The sequence below is a fragment of the Stegostoma tigrinum genome, chromosome 6 (assembly GCF_030684315.1).
Source record: "Stegostoma tigrinum isolate sSteTig4 chromosome 6, sSteTig4.hap1, whole genome shotgun sequence".
Lineage (NCBI taxonomy): Eukaryota > Metazoa > Chordata > Chondrichthyes > Orectolobiformes > Stegostomatidae > Stegostoma > Stegostoma tigrinum.
In genome coordinates this window covers 82127702-82145978 of record NC_081359.1, presented here as the reverse complement: position 1 = coordinate 82145978, position 18277 = coordinate 82127702, and the positions used below count along the sequence as shown (strand labels likewise).

The 18277-nt window shown below is 39.8% G+C and overlaps 1 protein-coding gene across 3 annotated transcripts in view; it reads right to left on the bottom strand.

Annotated features, from left to right (window-relative positions):
* The window catches only part of LOC125453351 (sister chromatid cohesion protein PDS5 homolog B), a 228211-nt gene that overhangs the window by 44821 nt on the left and 165113 nt on the right, over positions 1-18277 (bottom strand). For all 3 annotated transcript variants that reach the window (XM_048532792.1, XM_048532793.2, XM_059646710.1), the window contains exons 23-24: positions 8260-8396; positions 3828-3951 (exon numbers count right to left, since the gene is read on the bottom strand). In XM_048532792.1, coding sequence (XP_048388749.1) covers positions 3828-3951; positions 8260-8396 — 261 coding nt within the window. The remainder of the gene's footprint in view (positions 1-3827; positions 3952-8259; positions 8397-18277) is intronic.

The window sequence follows — 18277 nt, the reverse complement described above, 5'->3', positions numbered from 1 at the left end:
CAACTGCTCTTTCATGCCAGCTCCTCACGGCCTCAACATCTTGATATTTCAAAAATCTATGTTTCCCTCTTCATATAGTTTCAGTGATCTAGCCTTTACAACCCTCTGAGGTAAAGAAATCTAGACATTTGCTAACTTCAGAAGAAAATCTTTCACGTTTTAGTTTTAAATACTTGTCCCCTTATCTTCTAAGTACATTCCCTTGTTCAAGATTCCCCCACTAACAAACTTTTTCAGCATCTACCCTCTCACACACCTTCAAAATCTTGTTTCAATAAAGTCACCCATCACTCTAAACTTTAATGAGCAACGTACAGAGCCCAAGAGCACCAGGCACAGAGCCAGAGAGTGGCAGGCAGACATGAAAAGGGCAGGTAAAGAAGAAAATTATGGATAGCAAGTAGGGGTGGATCCCCTGATATAACTGATAACAAGAGCAGAATGGGTGAGCTGTACTGAAAGCAAGCCACATAGCGTGATAACAGGCCTACAAGTACATGAGAAATCGGTGGCTGTGCAAAAAGCAACTCACGCCACATTAGGAGCAGGTGCGGAGTGGTTGAAAAACATGGAATCAGGTTCAAAGTTATTGCTTCATTGTCACAAAATTGAACACTGCATTGTCTGGCTCGGAGATGGAGGATGTCACCAGTGAGTCTCAGTTATCTTGAGTTTGGTCATTAATGACCAAACTCTCATGCTCAGGGAATTTATGTACACTATTTGAAACTGGAAAGGTTGTAATGAACTTCAAGAAATTATGTATCATCAAACTAGAAAGGGATACATTTTTTTTCAAAAATCCCATGTTTAATTATAGTATCCTTTCTACAAATTGCTTTTGGCGCCAAAAGAGTGCTTAGAAAAAATGCTGAGAGATAGTAAGGGCAGACTGTACCTGAATTAAATCTTAGTCATGTTGCATCACAGCATGTTTGTTCTCATCTGAGTATGTTACAGCCAATGGAAAACAATGGACCTTGTTCCTTAAATAGGCCCTGGCTGTTAGAAGAGTATCAACCAATGCCTAAAATCTCTCATCTAGTTCATATGAAAGAGCTGACAACATCGCAGCAACCGAATGAGTAAAGCATTTTCACCTTTAAAAGATACAAAAACCAAACTTTTGAAGAGTACAGTATCCCAATGTTTTCCATATTAAAACACTGGCAAAAATTAGAAGATGTCAACTGGCACAGAAACCATACCACTTTACTTGCTAGATGTTTAGTTAGGAGGACTGCACTTGAATAACATAGTAGAATGATCATAAGATGGAGAATGATGTAGCTAATTCTGAATCTAAAATAGAGGAAACCACAGTTGTATGAGGCATGAGTTGGCTATGATGGACGGGGAACATTGCTTAAAAAGAGCTGGCAGTGGAAAGGCAATGGTAAACATTCAGAGTTAACGTGGCTGAACTGTAGCTATTGTTTATTCTCATCTGGCACAAAAGGAAAATGGAAAAAGGTGGCCAAACCATGGCTTACTGAATAAGTACTTTGCATCAGATTTCATGGTGGAAGACACCAGTAATATCCCAAAACTTCAAGAGTGTCCGATGGGGACACCAGGAGTGAGTATGGTGACCATCACCAAAAAGAAGATACTTGGAAAACTGGAAGGTCTGTCCGTGGATAAATCACCTGGACCAACTACACCCCAGAGTTCTTAAGGAGAGAGCTGAAGAGATAGTGGTATTTCGTGGTGATTTTCCAGAAATTACCGGAGTCAGGGAGGGTTCCAGAGGACTGGAAAATTTCTAAAGGACTAATGTAGGATTCTCTTCAGGTAAACTTGCAGGTTGAGTCGTTAGTTAGGAAGGCAAATACAAATGTTAGTTATTTATTTTGAAAGGACTAGAAAATAAAAGCAGGGATGTACTTCTCAGGTTTTATAAGGCTGTGCTCAGACCACATTTACAGTACAGTGAGCAATACTGGGCCAAATATTCAGGAAAAATGTACTGGCCCTAGAGCAAGTTCAGAGGAGCTTTATGAGAATTATCCTAGGGATAAAAGGCTTTACGTTTGAGGACTCTGTGTATACTCGATGGCATTTAGAAGGATTCGGGGGAGTGGGGGATCTAATTAAAACTTACAGAATAACGAATAGCCTAGACAGAGTGGATGTTCAGAAGATGTTCCGACTAGCAGGAAAGATTAGGACCCAGGGACACAGCCTTAGAATAAAGGGAAGACCCTTTAGAATGGAGATTCTGGCCAGCCAGAGTGGTGAATCTATGGAATTCATTTCTGCAGGAAGCTGTGTGTGGGGTGCGGGCGGGAGGGGGGGGGGGGGGGGGGGGTGCAGGTCATTGAGTATGCTTCAGACTGAGATAGATTGGATTCTTGATTGTCACCAGGAATAAGGGTTATGGGAGAAAGCAAGGGAATGGGGTTGAGAAACTTTGGTCATGAGTGAATAGCGGAACAGACCAAAATAGACCGAATGGCCTAATTTCTGCTCCTGTGCCTTATGGTCTTACAGTCTCACAAGGGAAATTAGATCCAAGGAAGAAGCATAGAAATTGGCCAGAAAAAAAAAAACCTGAAAAATGGGAGCAGTTCAGATTTCAGCAAAGGAATCGATGAAGAAAGGTAAGCAAAGTATGACAGTAATCTTGTAGTGAACATTAAAAACTGACTGTAAAGGTTTCTTTAGGAACATGAAGAGAAAACAATTAGTAAAGGCAAAAGTAATCCTTTATGGCAAGAAACAGGGCAAAACAACGGCTGACCAATTCAGCACAATTTGGTTCTGTCTAGGGGAGGGTACAAATAATATACCAGGAATGTTGGAGCCCAAGTGATTTATTTAAATGGAACAAATCTAAAACTAATGATATTGTGACACCAACATCCAGTTTTTGAATAACAGAGTGAGCAAATATTCTGGTGGCCGCTTTCGGTGAACATTGCGCACATCAACAGATTATCAATAAATGCTTGAAAAAAAAGTACAAAGTACAGACAACATCCCTGACATCCTAAACAGAGGAACACAAAGAAAGCTACCGTGGTCAAAATGTGATGTTGAATGAAAACATGACTGAAGTGAGCACAACACCCCACGAGATCAATCAATCAATCAGCATTTATTCAGGATAGTAGATCATATGAAGAGTTATTTGGGACAATGCATCAAGAAACACACACCAGCAACTATGGCAGAGCAGAGGAACTGTAGGTTAGAAAGATAAATTGACCAAAAAGAAAAAACAAAACCAAAAAGAGTGACATTTCAAACATTTATCATGATAAATGAAAGGGCCACAGTAACTAATTATCATAGGGCAATGGGTGGAGGAAGGGGAGTAAGGCAGAAGACCTGAAATACATCGCAGGACAAAGCTTGGAATCCATTTTTGCAAAGTTCTCATAGTATATCATTTTCTGTTTGTGAATGGCTTTACCATGAGGAGAAATTTGATGAGAACAGTCAGGTACAAAGGTCAAAAAAGTCTGTTTTTCTTATAGGATAAAAAGAACAAACATTCTAGAAACAGGAGTTTTACCTTACTAATAATATTGATGTGTATTTAGAGTATAATATCAACATTGATAAACAAAACTCACTCCCTGACTATGCTGGGATGTCTTATGACAAGCAGAGTGAAAATCGAATAAATCACTGATAAAAATATCAAGACTTACTTTCAAGCTAAAACCTCCATTCTGCAACATTTTCAATGTTTGTGTCATAAAACTAAAGACCATGTTGACATCAATGTAGTTATTTGTATCTGCAAGTCAGAAATTTTAACAAACCCAATCCACTGACAAAAAGGGAAATTACATTCTAAGATGGATAAAGCCACTTACATTCATTACCAGTGCACATAATTGGAATTGTTCTAGCGTAATGATTTCGTAGTAACAGGGCTCCTGTGCTAATTTCAAAACAGCACAACCAGCTGCCAGGCGCAAACGTGACATATCAGGTTTACTGCAAAAAAAATACAGAAAAAGAGAAGTTATTTGAACTGTAACCTCAAATTTAGCCCCAGTGTGGACGATGACCATGTGTTCAAAGCAAGATTTTAAACTGACCTGACTAATTATCCATCATCTTGTTTCTATCAAAAAATCTTATTCAAATTGATATTTCTGAGCAAAAATATTAGCCGCTCATATAACTCATTCCAGTTTCACTTTAGATAAAGATAAACCTTTTGAAAAATACATGCTTTGCTACTAAACACAAAAAATGCCTATAAATTTCCTGACACCAGAATAAAATATTACAGGTTACTAAACAAATAACTAATGCCCACATACCCCTTTTTTAAAAAAAATACCACTGACAACTAAATTACAGCCATAGCGAAATTAGATTTAGACAGACTGCTTGCATGTGCCAACAATAAGCTGTACAGATTGCAATAAAATCTTGATGAGTTAATTTACAAATGATTTGACACTATTCCATCCTAATGGCAGACAATAATATCAATCATGAGTTTTTCAGAGGCTGTTAGAAGGCATAGCCCAAGAACTAGATCAGAATTGAGCACAGACTAATGACATTCCATCCACCAAGTCTTGAAATGAACGGTGGGTGTTGCTACTTCAGTATCTAGTCCATACAACACAACAATGCAACATTCAATTTCAAATAATTTGATCAGTTCATCAAATAAGCAGAGGTTTTTCTAATGGAGTTTCTTTTGTGGTCACACGTAAAGCAAGAACCAAAACTACATCTATTGTCATGCCCATTTTACTGGTATCAAGTTATGTCCAAGCATCATCTTCCATCTTATCAGCAGATGTCTAAATTTAAAGTGGTTAAATGGTGTAAACAAGCATATCAAGAAAAGTTATAGACTCCCAGCACACACAATTTATCATATTTCAGGAAGTAAAGCTTCAACTCATTTGGCCATTATTCATATACAATGGGCACAAAAGTTAAGGAACCTGTAATCAGGGAACTTTTTCATTTGTTAAGGTGACTTCACAGAAACACTCACAGAATGGTTACAGCACACGATGTGGCCCTTCAGCCAGTCATCTCTCAGAAGGAGCAATTTACCTCATCCTGCTCCCCCACCTCCTCCTTATAGCCTCTGTTGGGAGCACATAGCTTTGAAAAATAACTGAAGGAATCGGGAAGAGATGACAGGTTTGAACAATTCCTGGTTTCAGGACCATTTGCCAATGTGACTTGGAACTGAAAAGTCACAAGGATAAATATACTGTAGTTACATACTGTTTACAAAACGTCAAAAGATTTTGTGGAAAGAAGGCAAACCAAGCTTTTGAGAGATAACAAGAGTTTAATGGATTTAATTGCTCAATGATCTGGTTTGGAAGATATTTTATGCTGAATATTGCCAAGCAACAGTTTTTGCTTTGGAGTTGATATTTTCCATTATTCCTATGTATCAATTGAAGAGAAACCCTAGAAAGGTCAGACTCAGTCTCCTGAAAAGTCAAAAACTGTAAAGTAGAAGCAGCTGCAAGGATCCCTCTCTCTTGTCTGAAATATCACAGGAACCTGATAAAGTAATTTATCAGGATGATATTTAACAGACTCTCATCTCAATTTCAGTCTAATTTAAAGATCTCATTGAAATGCTGACAGCCAGAGAATCAATGTTGTCATTAACGGCTAAGTGAATGACTGCAAGAGTACTTCTTATTCTTATCTTTAGAGTTGGGAGTCCCGGCCCACCGGGGGTGTTTTTTGAATTGTTAAAAAGTTCAAACTTCACAACTCACGTTACTGAAGGTAGTCACCCCCAACTACTCAATATTTTTCCTTAGTCTAAACTTGCACATTCTTTTCAAAGTATGACACCATAACAGATGCTTTATTCCAGTTAAGAATTAACAACTGTGTTTTATACAGGTTTAACATGTCCTTCTTGTTTATGTATCCATGTCCCACAGATATAGTTAAACATACTGTTTACTTTATTAATCACCCAGTGAATGTGTCTAGTTGTTTGAGAAATACACCCCCAACCCCCCCCCACCCCAAGGTCTTTCTGCTCCGGCAACAATCTTTAGAATTGCACCCTTTATTTTGTATTGTCTCTCTACATTCTTTGTGCCAAAATTATTCACTTTCCAATTCTTAAATTGGATCTGCCATTTGTCCACCCTTTCTACCAACTTGGTGATGTCTTTTGACGTCCTACACAGCCTTGCAAAGTTCAGAATACTTCCAAATTCTGTGCCATCTGGTAGTTTGAAAATTATGTCCTGTACACCAAGGTGATTTAAACTTATGCCATAAAAATCAATGCAAAGAAATAGGAAATAGAGCAGAATGGAACAAAGATACATTCAAAAACTCAAAATAATTAAAACACAAGTCAATATTCTTTGAGGCATGTCATACCAATTTGAGATATAATCATAATGGCCATGTTATCCAGCTTATTTTACTTCTAATTGTGCCATCAATTCACCATCTTGAAATGAATGCTGTCTCTTTAACATCAAGAGGTCCTCCAAGCAAACTCATTTGGTGCTTTCTTGCATTTAGACTTGGAATGAGATTAACTGTGTGAAGCTTTGAAGGGCAACCATAAAAAGAGGAAGTCTGTCCTGAAGAATTATACTAGACGTAGAACAGCAACTCCTCCTTTCTCCAAAAATGCTTCAAACCAGGCAGCACTTGGACAGTAAACAGTAAGGTCCTGAGGAGTGTTGTGGATTAGAGGGGCTGAGAAGTACAAGTATATAGTTCGTTGAAAGCAGCATCACAGGTGGACAGAGTTGTGAAGAAGGTATTTAGCATGTTGGCCTTTAATCGATCGAGGCACTGGAGCGAGTAGAGGAGTCGAGATGTCACGTTAACAGTTATGTAACTGGTTGGTGAGTCGTCACTTAGGAGTACTGGGTACAGTTTTGGTCACCCTGTTACAGCAAAGACATAGTTAAACTGGAAAGTATGTAAAGAAGATTAATGAGGACATCGCCAGGACCAGTAGGCCTGAGTTATAGGGACAGGTTGGCCAGGATAGGACTTCATTCCTTAGAACGAAGGAGAACAAGGTGTATAAAATCACGAGGGCATAGATAGGATGAATGCACATCTTTTTCACAGGGATGGGGAATTGAAAATTAAAGGGCATAGGTTTAAGGTGAGAGGGGATAGATTTAGGAAGGACCTGAGGGGTAACTTCTTCGTCCAGACAGTGCTGTGTTTCTGGAATGGGCTGCCAGAGAAAGTGGCTAAGGCAGGTGCAATAGCAACATTTTAAAAACATTTGGATAGATAGGTGGACGAGAAGGGGAAATGCTAACTAAAGTGGGCACCAGTCAGCATGGACCAGTTTGGGCTGAAGGAACTGTTTCCAAGCTGTATTGCTCTGTGACTCTATAACCTGCTAAATTTCTCCAGCATTTTGTGTTTGTTGCAAAGAGACAATGTAGTCTTCGACATACTGAGTTATGTTTTTTCTCCCCTCATACCCAAATACAATCAATCAATTTGCATCCAGATTACATGCACTTCTGGAAATTCCAGACCTGGCAAGACAAAAGTTCAGAAACTGAAAGCCGGAAACAGAGGTTAAAAATGTCCTCAGAGCTTCATTGTGCCTAGACAAAGCTATGTTATCAAAAGCAAAAAATTGAATCATCTCTAATTATATTCCCACTTGCAGGAATTCTTGATTTTGTTTAGAATGTATGCAAGTACAGAGCTGAAAAGGACAATGCAGTTTACCTAGCTGTTTAAACCCCATTAACCACTTTTAAAAGCAGAAATCAAGGAAACACTCAGCAGGTCCAAATGCATGTCTGGAGAGTAGAACCCAGTTAATATTTCAGGTCAATGAACTTAATGCCCATAGACCTGAAACGTTAACTGTTTCTCTTTCCATTGATGAGCCTTGACCTGCTGAGTGTTGAGAAAAACATTTCAAGTTCACATTGCAAGGGACTGCAGCACTTTGACATGAGGAAAAACAATCACCTACTCTTCCAAATATCTATCAACTGAACTATTCAGTCTCTTCTAACTTATTTGGCTCCACTGAATAGTCTGTTACAAATGTGCATTAAACTATTTTATGGCAGATGTGAAAAAACAAATCTGTTCTCATTCCCACAAATCTGGCAGACAGCTTAAAATCAGTTAATCATTCATTTCTTCATCTATTCAGCACAAAAATGTCATGAACGGAAACCAAGTTTCACACAAAATTGTGGTTAAGTATCAAACCAGCTACTCTTCCTGCAAGCTAATATACAAAACAATACACAAGTGAAAAGCACTCAACTGATTATTACAAACCTAATTTTTCCCTGTTCTGTCAAATCACCATCACTATGCAGTATTGCGGTTAACAGTCTCAAGGTAGAGGTTCCTGATTTATTTACATTGGTCCTCATTCCCATCAACCAACGTACCATCATCTTCATGGCCTGAATCTGTAAAATAAAGAAATCAACTTTGAAACATTTAAAAATAGGTGAACTCAGTGTATTTTTGCACTTCACCAGGCGGCGTTACTGCCTCACAGTGCTTGGGATCCGGATTTGATTCCACCCTCAGGTGAATGTGCAGATTCCACACAGACCTTCTCCCTGTTTCTGCATGGGTTTCCTCCAGGTGCTCCAAGTTTTCTGCTACAGTCCAAAAGATGCACAGATTAGGTGGATTGGCCATTCTAAATCGCTGGTAGTGTCCAAGGGTGTCCAATCTAGTTGGATTAGCCCTGGGAAAATGCATGGTTACAGGGATAGAGTGGGGTTGGGTCTGGGTGGGATCTATTCAGGTGGTCAGTGTGGACTTGATAGGCCAAAACAGCCTGCTTCCGCTCTGTAGGGATTCTATGACTTTTTTTTCCTGCACATCTTTGACTGTTAAATAGCTTCCGCAAATAAATTAATTTGTTGAATGATTCGTTCCTTTGTTATTTAGATCCAATGGACATTCAGAACTATATATGTGGTTGATCCTGTAGATTGTTGGAATCATTGTACGGAGTTATTTGCTACACATTTCAACCTATCTGTATGTAAAGTGATTAACTGGTAACCATTAATCGATCCCATTTGCACTTCTCAAAAAAAAAATCAGTCTGAGGCTCAAACATTCAGGTAGGTGATTACGCCTTAATGTTTGAAGAGACATTCAATTCCTACGTTTCTTCCATTCAAACCTAAAGACCTCACTCTTGATTTTTCGGTACAGCAGGTTCGGTTTAAAAAGGTAAATTCAATGGTCTGGCAATTGAACCCAAAAAGATCTAAACAGGTCCAAAGGAAAAACTATTTTATTTTCTTTGAAGTGTTAAGCTTGAATTGCTTTATCTTTAAATCCAGATCAGAATGATAAGATTACATTTTTGGACTGGCCCACAATAGGAACAAAATTGTACTAATTTTTGTTTGAAACAGGTACTAGTAAGGCAATATTGCTGAGCAACTGCAGTTATTTCTACAGAAGCAGAGGTGTGGCCATATTGAAAGAGAATGAGAATGAAATTATTAGGGCAGGTTTGAGGACATTAAGAATTGAAGAATTCAGAGTTTGCAATAATTATGCTTAGTAATTAAAAGTTAATTGTAGCTTGTACAGTTGTGATTCTGCCCTCACCAGGGGAGCTGATCGTCTAGTGGTATTGTTGCTAATAATGAGTGCAGAAACTCGGGTAATGTTTTGCAGGCCTGGGGTTTGAATTCTACCACAGCAGATGCTGTAAATTTGAATTCAATAAATACCTGGAATTATGAATGTAAGGATGACCATTGACATTTTTTTGGAAAAAATGTCTGCCATCCTAACCTGCTCTGACTTACATGCGACTCCAGACATGTCCATTGACCCCTGAAACTGCCACTCAGCAGTACCAATCACAAATGAAGTCTCAACAAAGAAATAAAACCCAACAGCCAAAAATAGCCATACTGGCCCGCAAAATCCTCCTTGCGAACATCTAGAGCCCAGTGCCAAAATTGAAAGAGCTGTCTCAGACAAATTAAGCAACAGCTTTTTAAGGCATTCTCATAGAATCATACCTTAGAGACAATAGCCCAGACACCAATATCACCATCCCTAGATATGCCCTGCTCCCACCGAATGCACAGACTCAGCAGAGGTGGCAGCACCAGTCTCCAGTCAAGACAGCGTTGCCCTGTGAGTCCTCAAATTGATGCTGAACCCCATGAAGTCTCATGGCATCAGGTCAAACACGGGCAAGGAAACATTCTGCTGACTACCACATCCGGTCCTCGCTCAACTGATTGTTCTGTGCTCTACCACATTGAGCAATACTGAGGGAAGCACCGAGGACGGCAAGGCCACAAAATGTACTGTGTGGAGGACCTTAATGTCCACTAGCAAGGCGGCCTTGGCAGCAGCACCACTGATCAAGCTAGCTGGGTTCTAAAGGATACAGCTGCAAAACTGACAGGTGAAGAAATCAACAAGAGGGAAGAACATACTGTACCTCATCCTTACCAATCTGCTTGCCACAGATGGATCTGTCCATGTCGGTAACAGCGACCACTGCACAGTCCTTGGGGAGATGAAATCCCACCTTCATGCTGAAAATACTTCACATCCTGTTTGGCACTATTACCATGCTACATGCAGCAGATTTTGAACAGATCTAACACATGAAGACTGGGCATCCATGATATGTTATGGGCCATTATAGCAGCAAATTTATACCTTAACACCTCATGGCCTGGCATATCCCCCACTCAACCATTGCCAACAAGCCAGGGACTGAACCCTGGTTCAATGGACAGCGCAGGAGATCATATCAGGGGCAACACCAGGCATACCTGAAGATGAAGTGTCAACCTGGTGAGGCCACCAACGAGAACTACTTGCATACCAAACTGCTTAAACAGCAAGTGATAGATACAGCTAAGCTATCTCACAACCAACAGATCAGATACGAGCTCTGCAGTCCTGCCACGTCCAGTTGAGAACAGTTGCTGACAACCAAATAACTCATTAGAGATAGTCTTGCCACATGGAGTCACAAAGAGTGGAGGACAATTAAAAAGCTCACTGGAGGCGGCAACTCCACAAAATACCCCGATCCTCAATGATGGGAGAGCCAAGTGCATCAGTGCAAAAGATAGGGCTGAAGTATTTGCGACAATCTTTAGCAAGATGCCAATGATCCACCTAAGCCTCCTCTAGAGGTCTCTTCAATTGGACAGAAGATATGAAAGTTTGTAAACATGCACCAATAGATTCAAGAACAGCTTCTTCCCCACTGTTAGATTTATGCACACAATTCTAATGAATGAGAGGTGACCTTTCTCTGCACCTTCGTGGTAACTGTAACATTATATTCTACATTCTGTCCTTTTACCCCGATGCACTTATGTAAGGTATGGTTAGCCAGCAATATAATACTTTTCCGTGCATCGCAGTACATGTAACACTAAAAAGTCAAATCAAGATAACAGATGTCTGTCTTCAGCCAATTTGATTTGCTTCACGTACTATCAAGAAACAGTTAGGAGCACTGGATACTGCAAAAGCTATGAACCCTGACAACATTACTAGTGCTGAAGACTTGTGCCTCAGAACTTGTTGCACTCAGCTTAGTTGATCCAATACAGATACAACACCAGCATCTATCCAACAAATTCACAAACTGCCCAGTTCCTTCCTGTAGGCAAAAAACAGGAAAACTCCAACCTGGCCAATTACAGCTCCCAGTCTACTCTTGATTATCAGTAAAATGACAGAAGGCTTCATTGACAGTGTTATCAAGCAGCGCTTGCTCAGAACATAGAGCATAACAGCACAGTACAGGCCCTTCGGCCTTCGATGTTGTGCCGACCTGTCATACCGATCTCAAGCCCATCTAAACCTACACTATTCCATGTACGTCCATATGCTTATCCAATGGCGACTTAAATGTATCTAAAGTTGGCGAATCTACTACCGTTGCAGGCAAAGCGTTCCATTCCCTTACTACTCTCTCAGTAAAGAAACTACCTCTGACATCTGTCCTATATCTTTCACCCCTCAATTTAAAGCTATGCCCCCTTGTGCTCGCTGTCACCATCCCAGGAAAAAGGATCTCCCTATCCACCCTATCTAACCCTCTGATTATTTTTTATGTTTCTATTAAGTCACCTCTCAACCTCCTTCTCTCTCATGAAAAACAGCCTCAAGTCCCTCAGCCTTTCCTCCTAAGACGTTCCCTCCATACCAGGCAACATCCTAGTAAATCTCCTCTGCACCCTTTCCAAAGCGTCCACATCCTTCTTATATAATGCGGTGACCAGAACTGTACACAATACTCCAAGTGCGGCCGCACCAGAGTTTTGTACAGCTTCACCATAACCTCTTGGCTCCGGAACTCAATCCCTCTATTAATAAAAGCTAAAACACTGTATACCTTCTTACCAGCCCTGTCAACCTGGGTGGCAGCTTTCAAGGATCTGTGTACATGGCCACTGAGATCTCTCTGCTCATCTACACTACGAAGAATCCTACCATTAGCCCTGTACTTTTCCTTCTGGTCATTCCTACCAAAGTGCATCACCTCACACTTGTCTGCATTAAACTCCATTTGCCACCTCTCAGCCCAGCTCTGCAGCTTATCTATGTCTCTCTGCAACCTACAGCATCCTTCCTCACTATCCACAACTCCACCGACCTTAGTGTCGTCTGCAAATTTACTAACCCATCCTTCTACACCCTCGTCCAGGTCATTTATAAATATGACAAACAGCAGTGGACCCAACACCGACCCTTGCGGTACACCACTAGTAATTGGTCTCCAGGATGAACATTTCCCATCAACTACCACCGTCTGTTGACTTTCCGCAAGCCAATTTCTGATCCAAACTGCAATATCTCCCACAATCCCAATCCTCCGCATTTTGTACAATAGCCTATTGTGGGGAACCTTATCGAACGCCTTGCTGAAATCCATATGCACCACAACCGGTTTACTCTCATCTACCTGTTTGGTCACCTTCTCAAAGAACTTTAGCAACTTATTCATGGCTGCTCAGTTTAGATTCTGCCAGGCCACTCTGCTCCTGACCTCATTATAGCCTTGGTTCAAACATGGACAAAAAAGGTCTCAATTCCAGACACAAAAAAAAACGGCAGCCTTTGATATGCTGTGAAGCTGGGTAGAGTATTTGTGGATTGGAAGGCAGGACATTAGAATTTAGCATCTGTAAAATATTGGTGTTTGTAAAATGCTCGTGGGAAGAAGCATTGTGTGGACCTTTTAAAATATTGTGCTTTTCCCAGTATGGAGGAGATGTCAGCCTAAAAGTTTGCAAGAACAAAGAGCATCCAAATTGAAACACTTGTATCCAAAGGCAATACCGTTAGCAGGTGAAGCAGCATTTTACCAAGACAACAGGTTTCTGAATTCAGCCAATTTGAACGTAGCACTTAGATACTAAAAACCTATCAAATTTGAATCTGATGGTTTTGACAATCTTAGGACCAATCGATTGTAAAAAATTGATTTGTCACGAGGAGTATAAAAGGAGAGAGTTTGAAAATCAGCAGAGCTAAGAGCTCTCTGCTTTGAGAGAAAGCTCCACCTAATCACAATGGCACCACAGTACTCTTAAGCTAAGATTCCTAACAGAAGAACTCAGGAGAAAGCATTCCTGACAGGAGAATTTGTAGAGAAGACAAAACATTTTGGAAGAGGTAACCTGGCTGTAATTTTGACAGACCAAATTCTATTGTTTTGTTATTTAAGTCGGACTTGTATTTATTAGAACAGCATATCATTAGAATCTTGCATTATTTGGGAATAGTTAATCGTGAGAAGGGATTTTTTTTAATAGTTTAGTGAATTTGTTCACTTTTAGAGTTTGATAAATAAATTGTTACTTGTTGATTGTAAAAGCAAGTGTCAGCAATTTATTTGATTTAAGCACTACAAGTTGCAAAAAGACAGGTTATACCTTTTTCACACTCCTTTTAATACATGACAAGATGAGGTACTCATTTAGGGCGTTTTAGTTTTGGTTCTTGGCAGCGGTGGGGGTGGGGGTTGATTTATACCAGATGTCAAGGCAGCTTTTGACCAAGCAGGGCATCAAGAAACCTTTGCAAAAAACTGAATTGATGGCCATCAGGGAACAAGTTCTTCTGGTTGAAGTCATTCCTGGCACATAGGTCTGTCAGGTCAGCTCCAGGGCATTTCTGCAGAGTTTCTCAGGTTTGTGTTCAAGACCCAATCATCTCCAGCTGCTTCATCTATTACTTTCTCTCCATTAAAGATCAAAAAATGGGGTTCACCAACCATTGTATAATAGCAAATGATGTTGAACATTAATGTCCAAATGTAACAAGACCTGGACAATATCCAGCTCAAAAGAAGCCAGTTGTACTTGCTCAATGTTAGGCAACAGCATTATCATCACTTCCTCTTGACATTCTAATGGTGTTAACATCATTGAATCTCCCATTAACATTATGCAGGTGATTACTGTTGACTAGAAACTGAACTGGACTCACTATATAAATACATTGGGTACAACAGTAGGTAAGAAGCTAGGAATACTGCTGCAATAACTCACCTCCTGACTCCTCAACACCTTTCCACCATCTACAACATGTGCGTGAGAACAGTCCCCACTTGTCTGGATGGGTGCAGCTCCAGCAACAATCAGGAAATTGGACCATTCAAAACAAAACAGTCCGCTTGACGAAAAAACAAAAAAACTGCAGATGCTGTCAATCAGGAACAAAAATATAAGTTGCTGTAAAAGCTTAGCAAATCAGGCAGCATCTGTAGAGAGAAAAACAAAAATCAGAATTAACGTTTCTGGTCCGGTGGCCCTTCCGCAGAACTTCCTGACAAAACTAGTTCTGAGGAAGGGTCACTGGACCAGAAACGTTCACCGATTTCTTTTCTGCAGATGCTGCCAAACCTGCTGAGCTTTTCCAGCAGCCCACTTGGCTGTTTGTAGATACAGTGCTAATCACACCACCACCGATAATCAATGGACACTACTGCTACTATCAACAAGATGCAATGCAGAAATTTACCACAGATCTTTACACAGCACCTTGCAAACCCAAAACTACTTGCATGTTGAAGGATAAGAACAGCTGACACATAGAACACCACCACCTTCAACTTTTCCTCCAGGACATAGACCATCCTCACTTGGAGGCAGATCTTTGTTGCTGGGTCAAAATTCCAAAATGCCCTCTCTAATGGCATTGTGGGCTACTCAGACTGCAGCAATTCAAGAAAGCTGCTCATCATTGCCTTTTCAAGGGCAACTCGGGATAAGTAATAAGTGCTGTCGCAGCCAGCAATGCCCACATTCCAGTGACGAAGAAACACCAATGCCCTGTGTAAAGGGGGAGCAAATAATTTATTTTATATTTCACTCCCTTTACAATAGACAGCAACATTCTATTTGTCTTCTTTATCATTTCCTGTTGCTGTGCACAAGCTTTACATAATTTGTCTATCAGGGCACCCAGTTGCCTCTGCCCCATACAGACCAGAAATCTCCACCGAATTAAATAATATACTGCTTCGCTATTCTTCCTGACAAAGCGCAGAAGCTCATATTTTCTCACATTATCCTCTGCCTGCCAAATATTTTCCTCCATTCACTTAATCGATTCATACCAATCTTCAGACGCCTATTGTGCTTTTCACAAATTAGATTTGCTGACTGGGGGTTGGCAAACTATTTGATTATTTGGAAGAAGGAACAATCAAGATCGTAGCCTCAGCACAGATTTCTGTGATACTTCACTCATCAAACCATCTCGGCAAACCGAAAATGACCCATTAGAAGCACTATTTCCTAACTAATCCTCTATCCAGACTATTATATTACCTGTAATGCCACAGACACTTATTTTGCACTAAAATCTTTGAAGTAGCACTATGTTAATCTGTGTTCTGGAAGTCCAAGTACAGCACATTTATTTATCCTTATTTTTATTCACTCAAGGAGGGTGCAGCTGCTCTTGGGATTGCAGTCTTAAAAGATTTATTGTCAAGTTGTTCTTACAATTGTTACACTCATTTTACTAACATAATTCATTTTCTATCATTAACATTCAAAAAAACCAAATAAACTTTTTTTTAAATAAATGAACTTTTTCGATATGGGCTTTTAAGGATATATGGTGAACAGCTGACATTACTATAGCCGAAATTCGTAAGTTTTAAAAAAGTCCATACGTGTTTTACGGGATCTTTTCACAGATCTTAACAGTGAATTATTCTTTAAAAAAAAAACTGGAAAGATTGGTTATGAAAAATCAAAGTTTTTTTTCTGATAAGAAGCAGTTTCCTCATTTCGGGAGTCGTACACATGGTCAGCTCTGGAGAAAACTTTTCTTCCTTCAAGGGATTTACTGAAGAAGAGTCGTTTTTATTCAGTTTATTAGATAAGTGGTTGATTGGATTGAAGTTTTTGCATATTTGATAGATATTTTTAATTTCTCCCATTTTAAGATTATTTTCTGCAGGTAACGAAAGGTAGTTCATTTCAAATAAGAGATGTTGTTATTGAAACTTCGTTTTAGGTCCTGTTTACCACTAAGAAATATATTATTGCTGTAATGAGAGAAGATATTTCTGAAAAATCATCCAGTGATAATACATGGGTAGAAATTACAAATAAGATTACATTGGTGGACATGTACTTTAGGATCCCCAACAGTAAGAGGAAAGTTGAGAAACAAATATGTTGGGAGATCTGATATATTTAAGCATAATAGAAGGTTGCAGAGATGGAGATTTTAATTTTCCAAACTTTGACTGGGGTTACACCATACTGTTAACAGTTTGGATAACGAAGAACTTGTCAAATGTGTTCAAGAAAAATTTCTTTACCGATACTAGAGGAGCAGCAAAACTAGACATTCGTTTGGGCAACACAGCAGGGCAGGTGACTGAAGGAAAAGTGGGGGAACACTGAGTCTGGCGATCATAATTCAATTAGCTTCCAACAGCTACAGAAAAGGATAAGCCTTCTGTACAAGTGTTAGTTTTTAACTTGAGAAAGGCAAATTCTAATACTTGAGACAAGGACTTTCAAAAGTTCAATGAGGCGGTTTGCAGGCAAAAGGATATCTGCCGGGTGGGAGTTAGTCAGGAGTGTGATGACAAGCGTTCAGAAGCATTTTGTTCCTGTTCGAGTGAAAGGAAGGGCTGGTAAGATTAAGGAAGAATGGATGATCAAAAGATATTGAGGCTCCAGTCAAGAATGAAAGAGAATCTTATTTTTAGATATAGACACCTTGGTTCAACTGAATTTTTAGAGAATCCCTTTACATGCTATATATTGATTTGAGAGAGAAATCAGGAAGGCAAAGAGGGGATATGAGACAGCATTGGCACGCAAGGTTAAGGATAAACCACAGAGATTCTACAAATACATTTAAGAGCAAGAACATAACTAGAGAAGGGTTTGGGCCTCTTGAAGATCAAGGAGGTTGTGTTTGGAACTCCAGGAGATGGGAGAGATACTAAATGAATATCTTTGTGTCAGTTTTTACTGGGGAGAAAGAAAAGGTGTCTAGAGAATGCAGGGAAATAAACTTTGATGTTTTAAGAACAGTTCACGTTGCAGAAGTGGAAGTTCGGAAGGTCTCAGAGAATGCAAAAGGTGAATAAATCTCTGGCACCTGATCTAACGTATCCCACAACGTTGTGAGGAATAAAGGTGGAAATTACAAGACCCCTTGCAGAAATATTTGCATCAATAACCATGGGTGAGGTTCCTGATGGCTGGAGGGTGGCCAATGTTGCACCTTTGTTAAAGATAGGCTGTAACGAGAAACCAGGGAGCTACAAACTTGGTAATCTGGCTTTGGTCATGGGTAAACTTTTGGAAGTGATAAAGTACAGGATTTATGAACATTTAACAAGGCAAAAATTGTTCAGGGATGGTCAGTGTGGTTTTATGCAAAGAAAATTGTGTCTCAAAACTTTACTGAGCTTTTTGAGGACGTTACCAAAAAGAAATTGATAATGGCAGAGTAGTAGGTGTTGCTTACTTGGATTTTAATAAAGCCTTTGATAAGGTTCCGCGTGGTAGAATAACTAGTACAGTTAGGTAACAGGATTCAGGGTGAGCGTGACATTTGGATATACAACTGGCTTAACAGAAGGAGAAAAGAATAATGCTGGAGGGCTGTTTTTCGGACTGGGGCCTGTGATCAGCACTGTTCCACAGGGATTGGTTCTGGGTCCTCTTTTGTTTGTCATTGATAAAAATGATTTGGATGAAAATATAGAAGGCACGGTTAGTAAGTTTGTGGTAGACACCAAGATTGGTGGCACAGTCGACAGTGATGAAGGTCTTCTAAAATT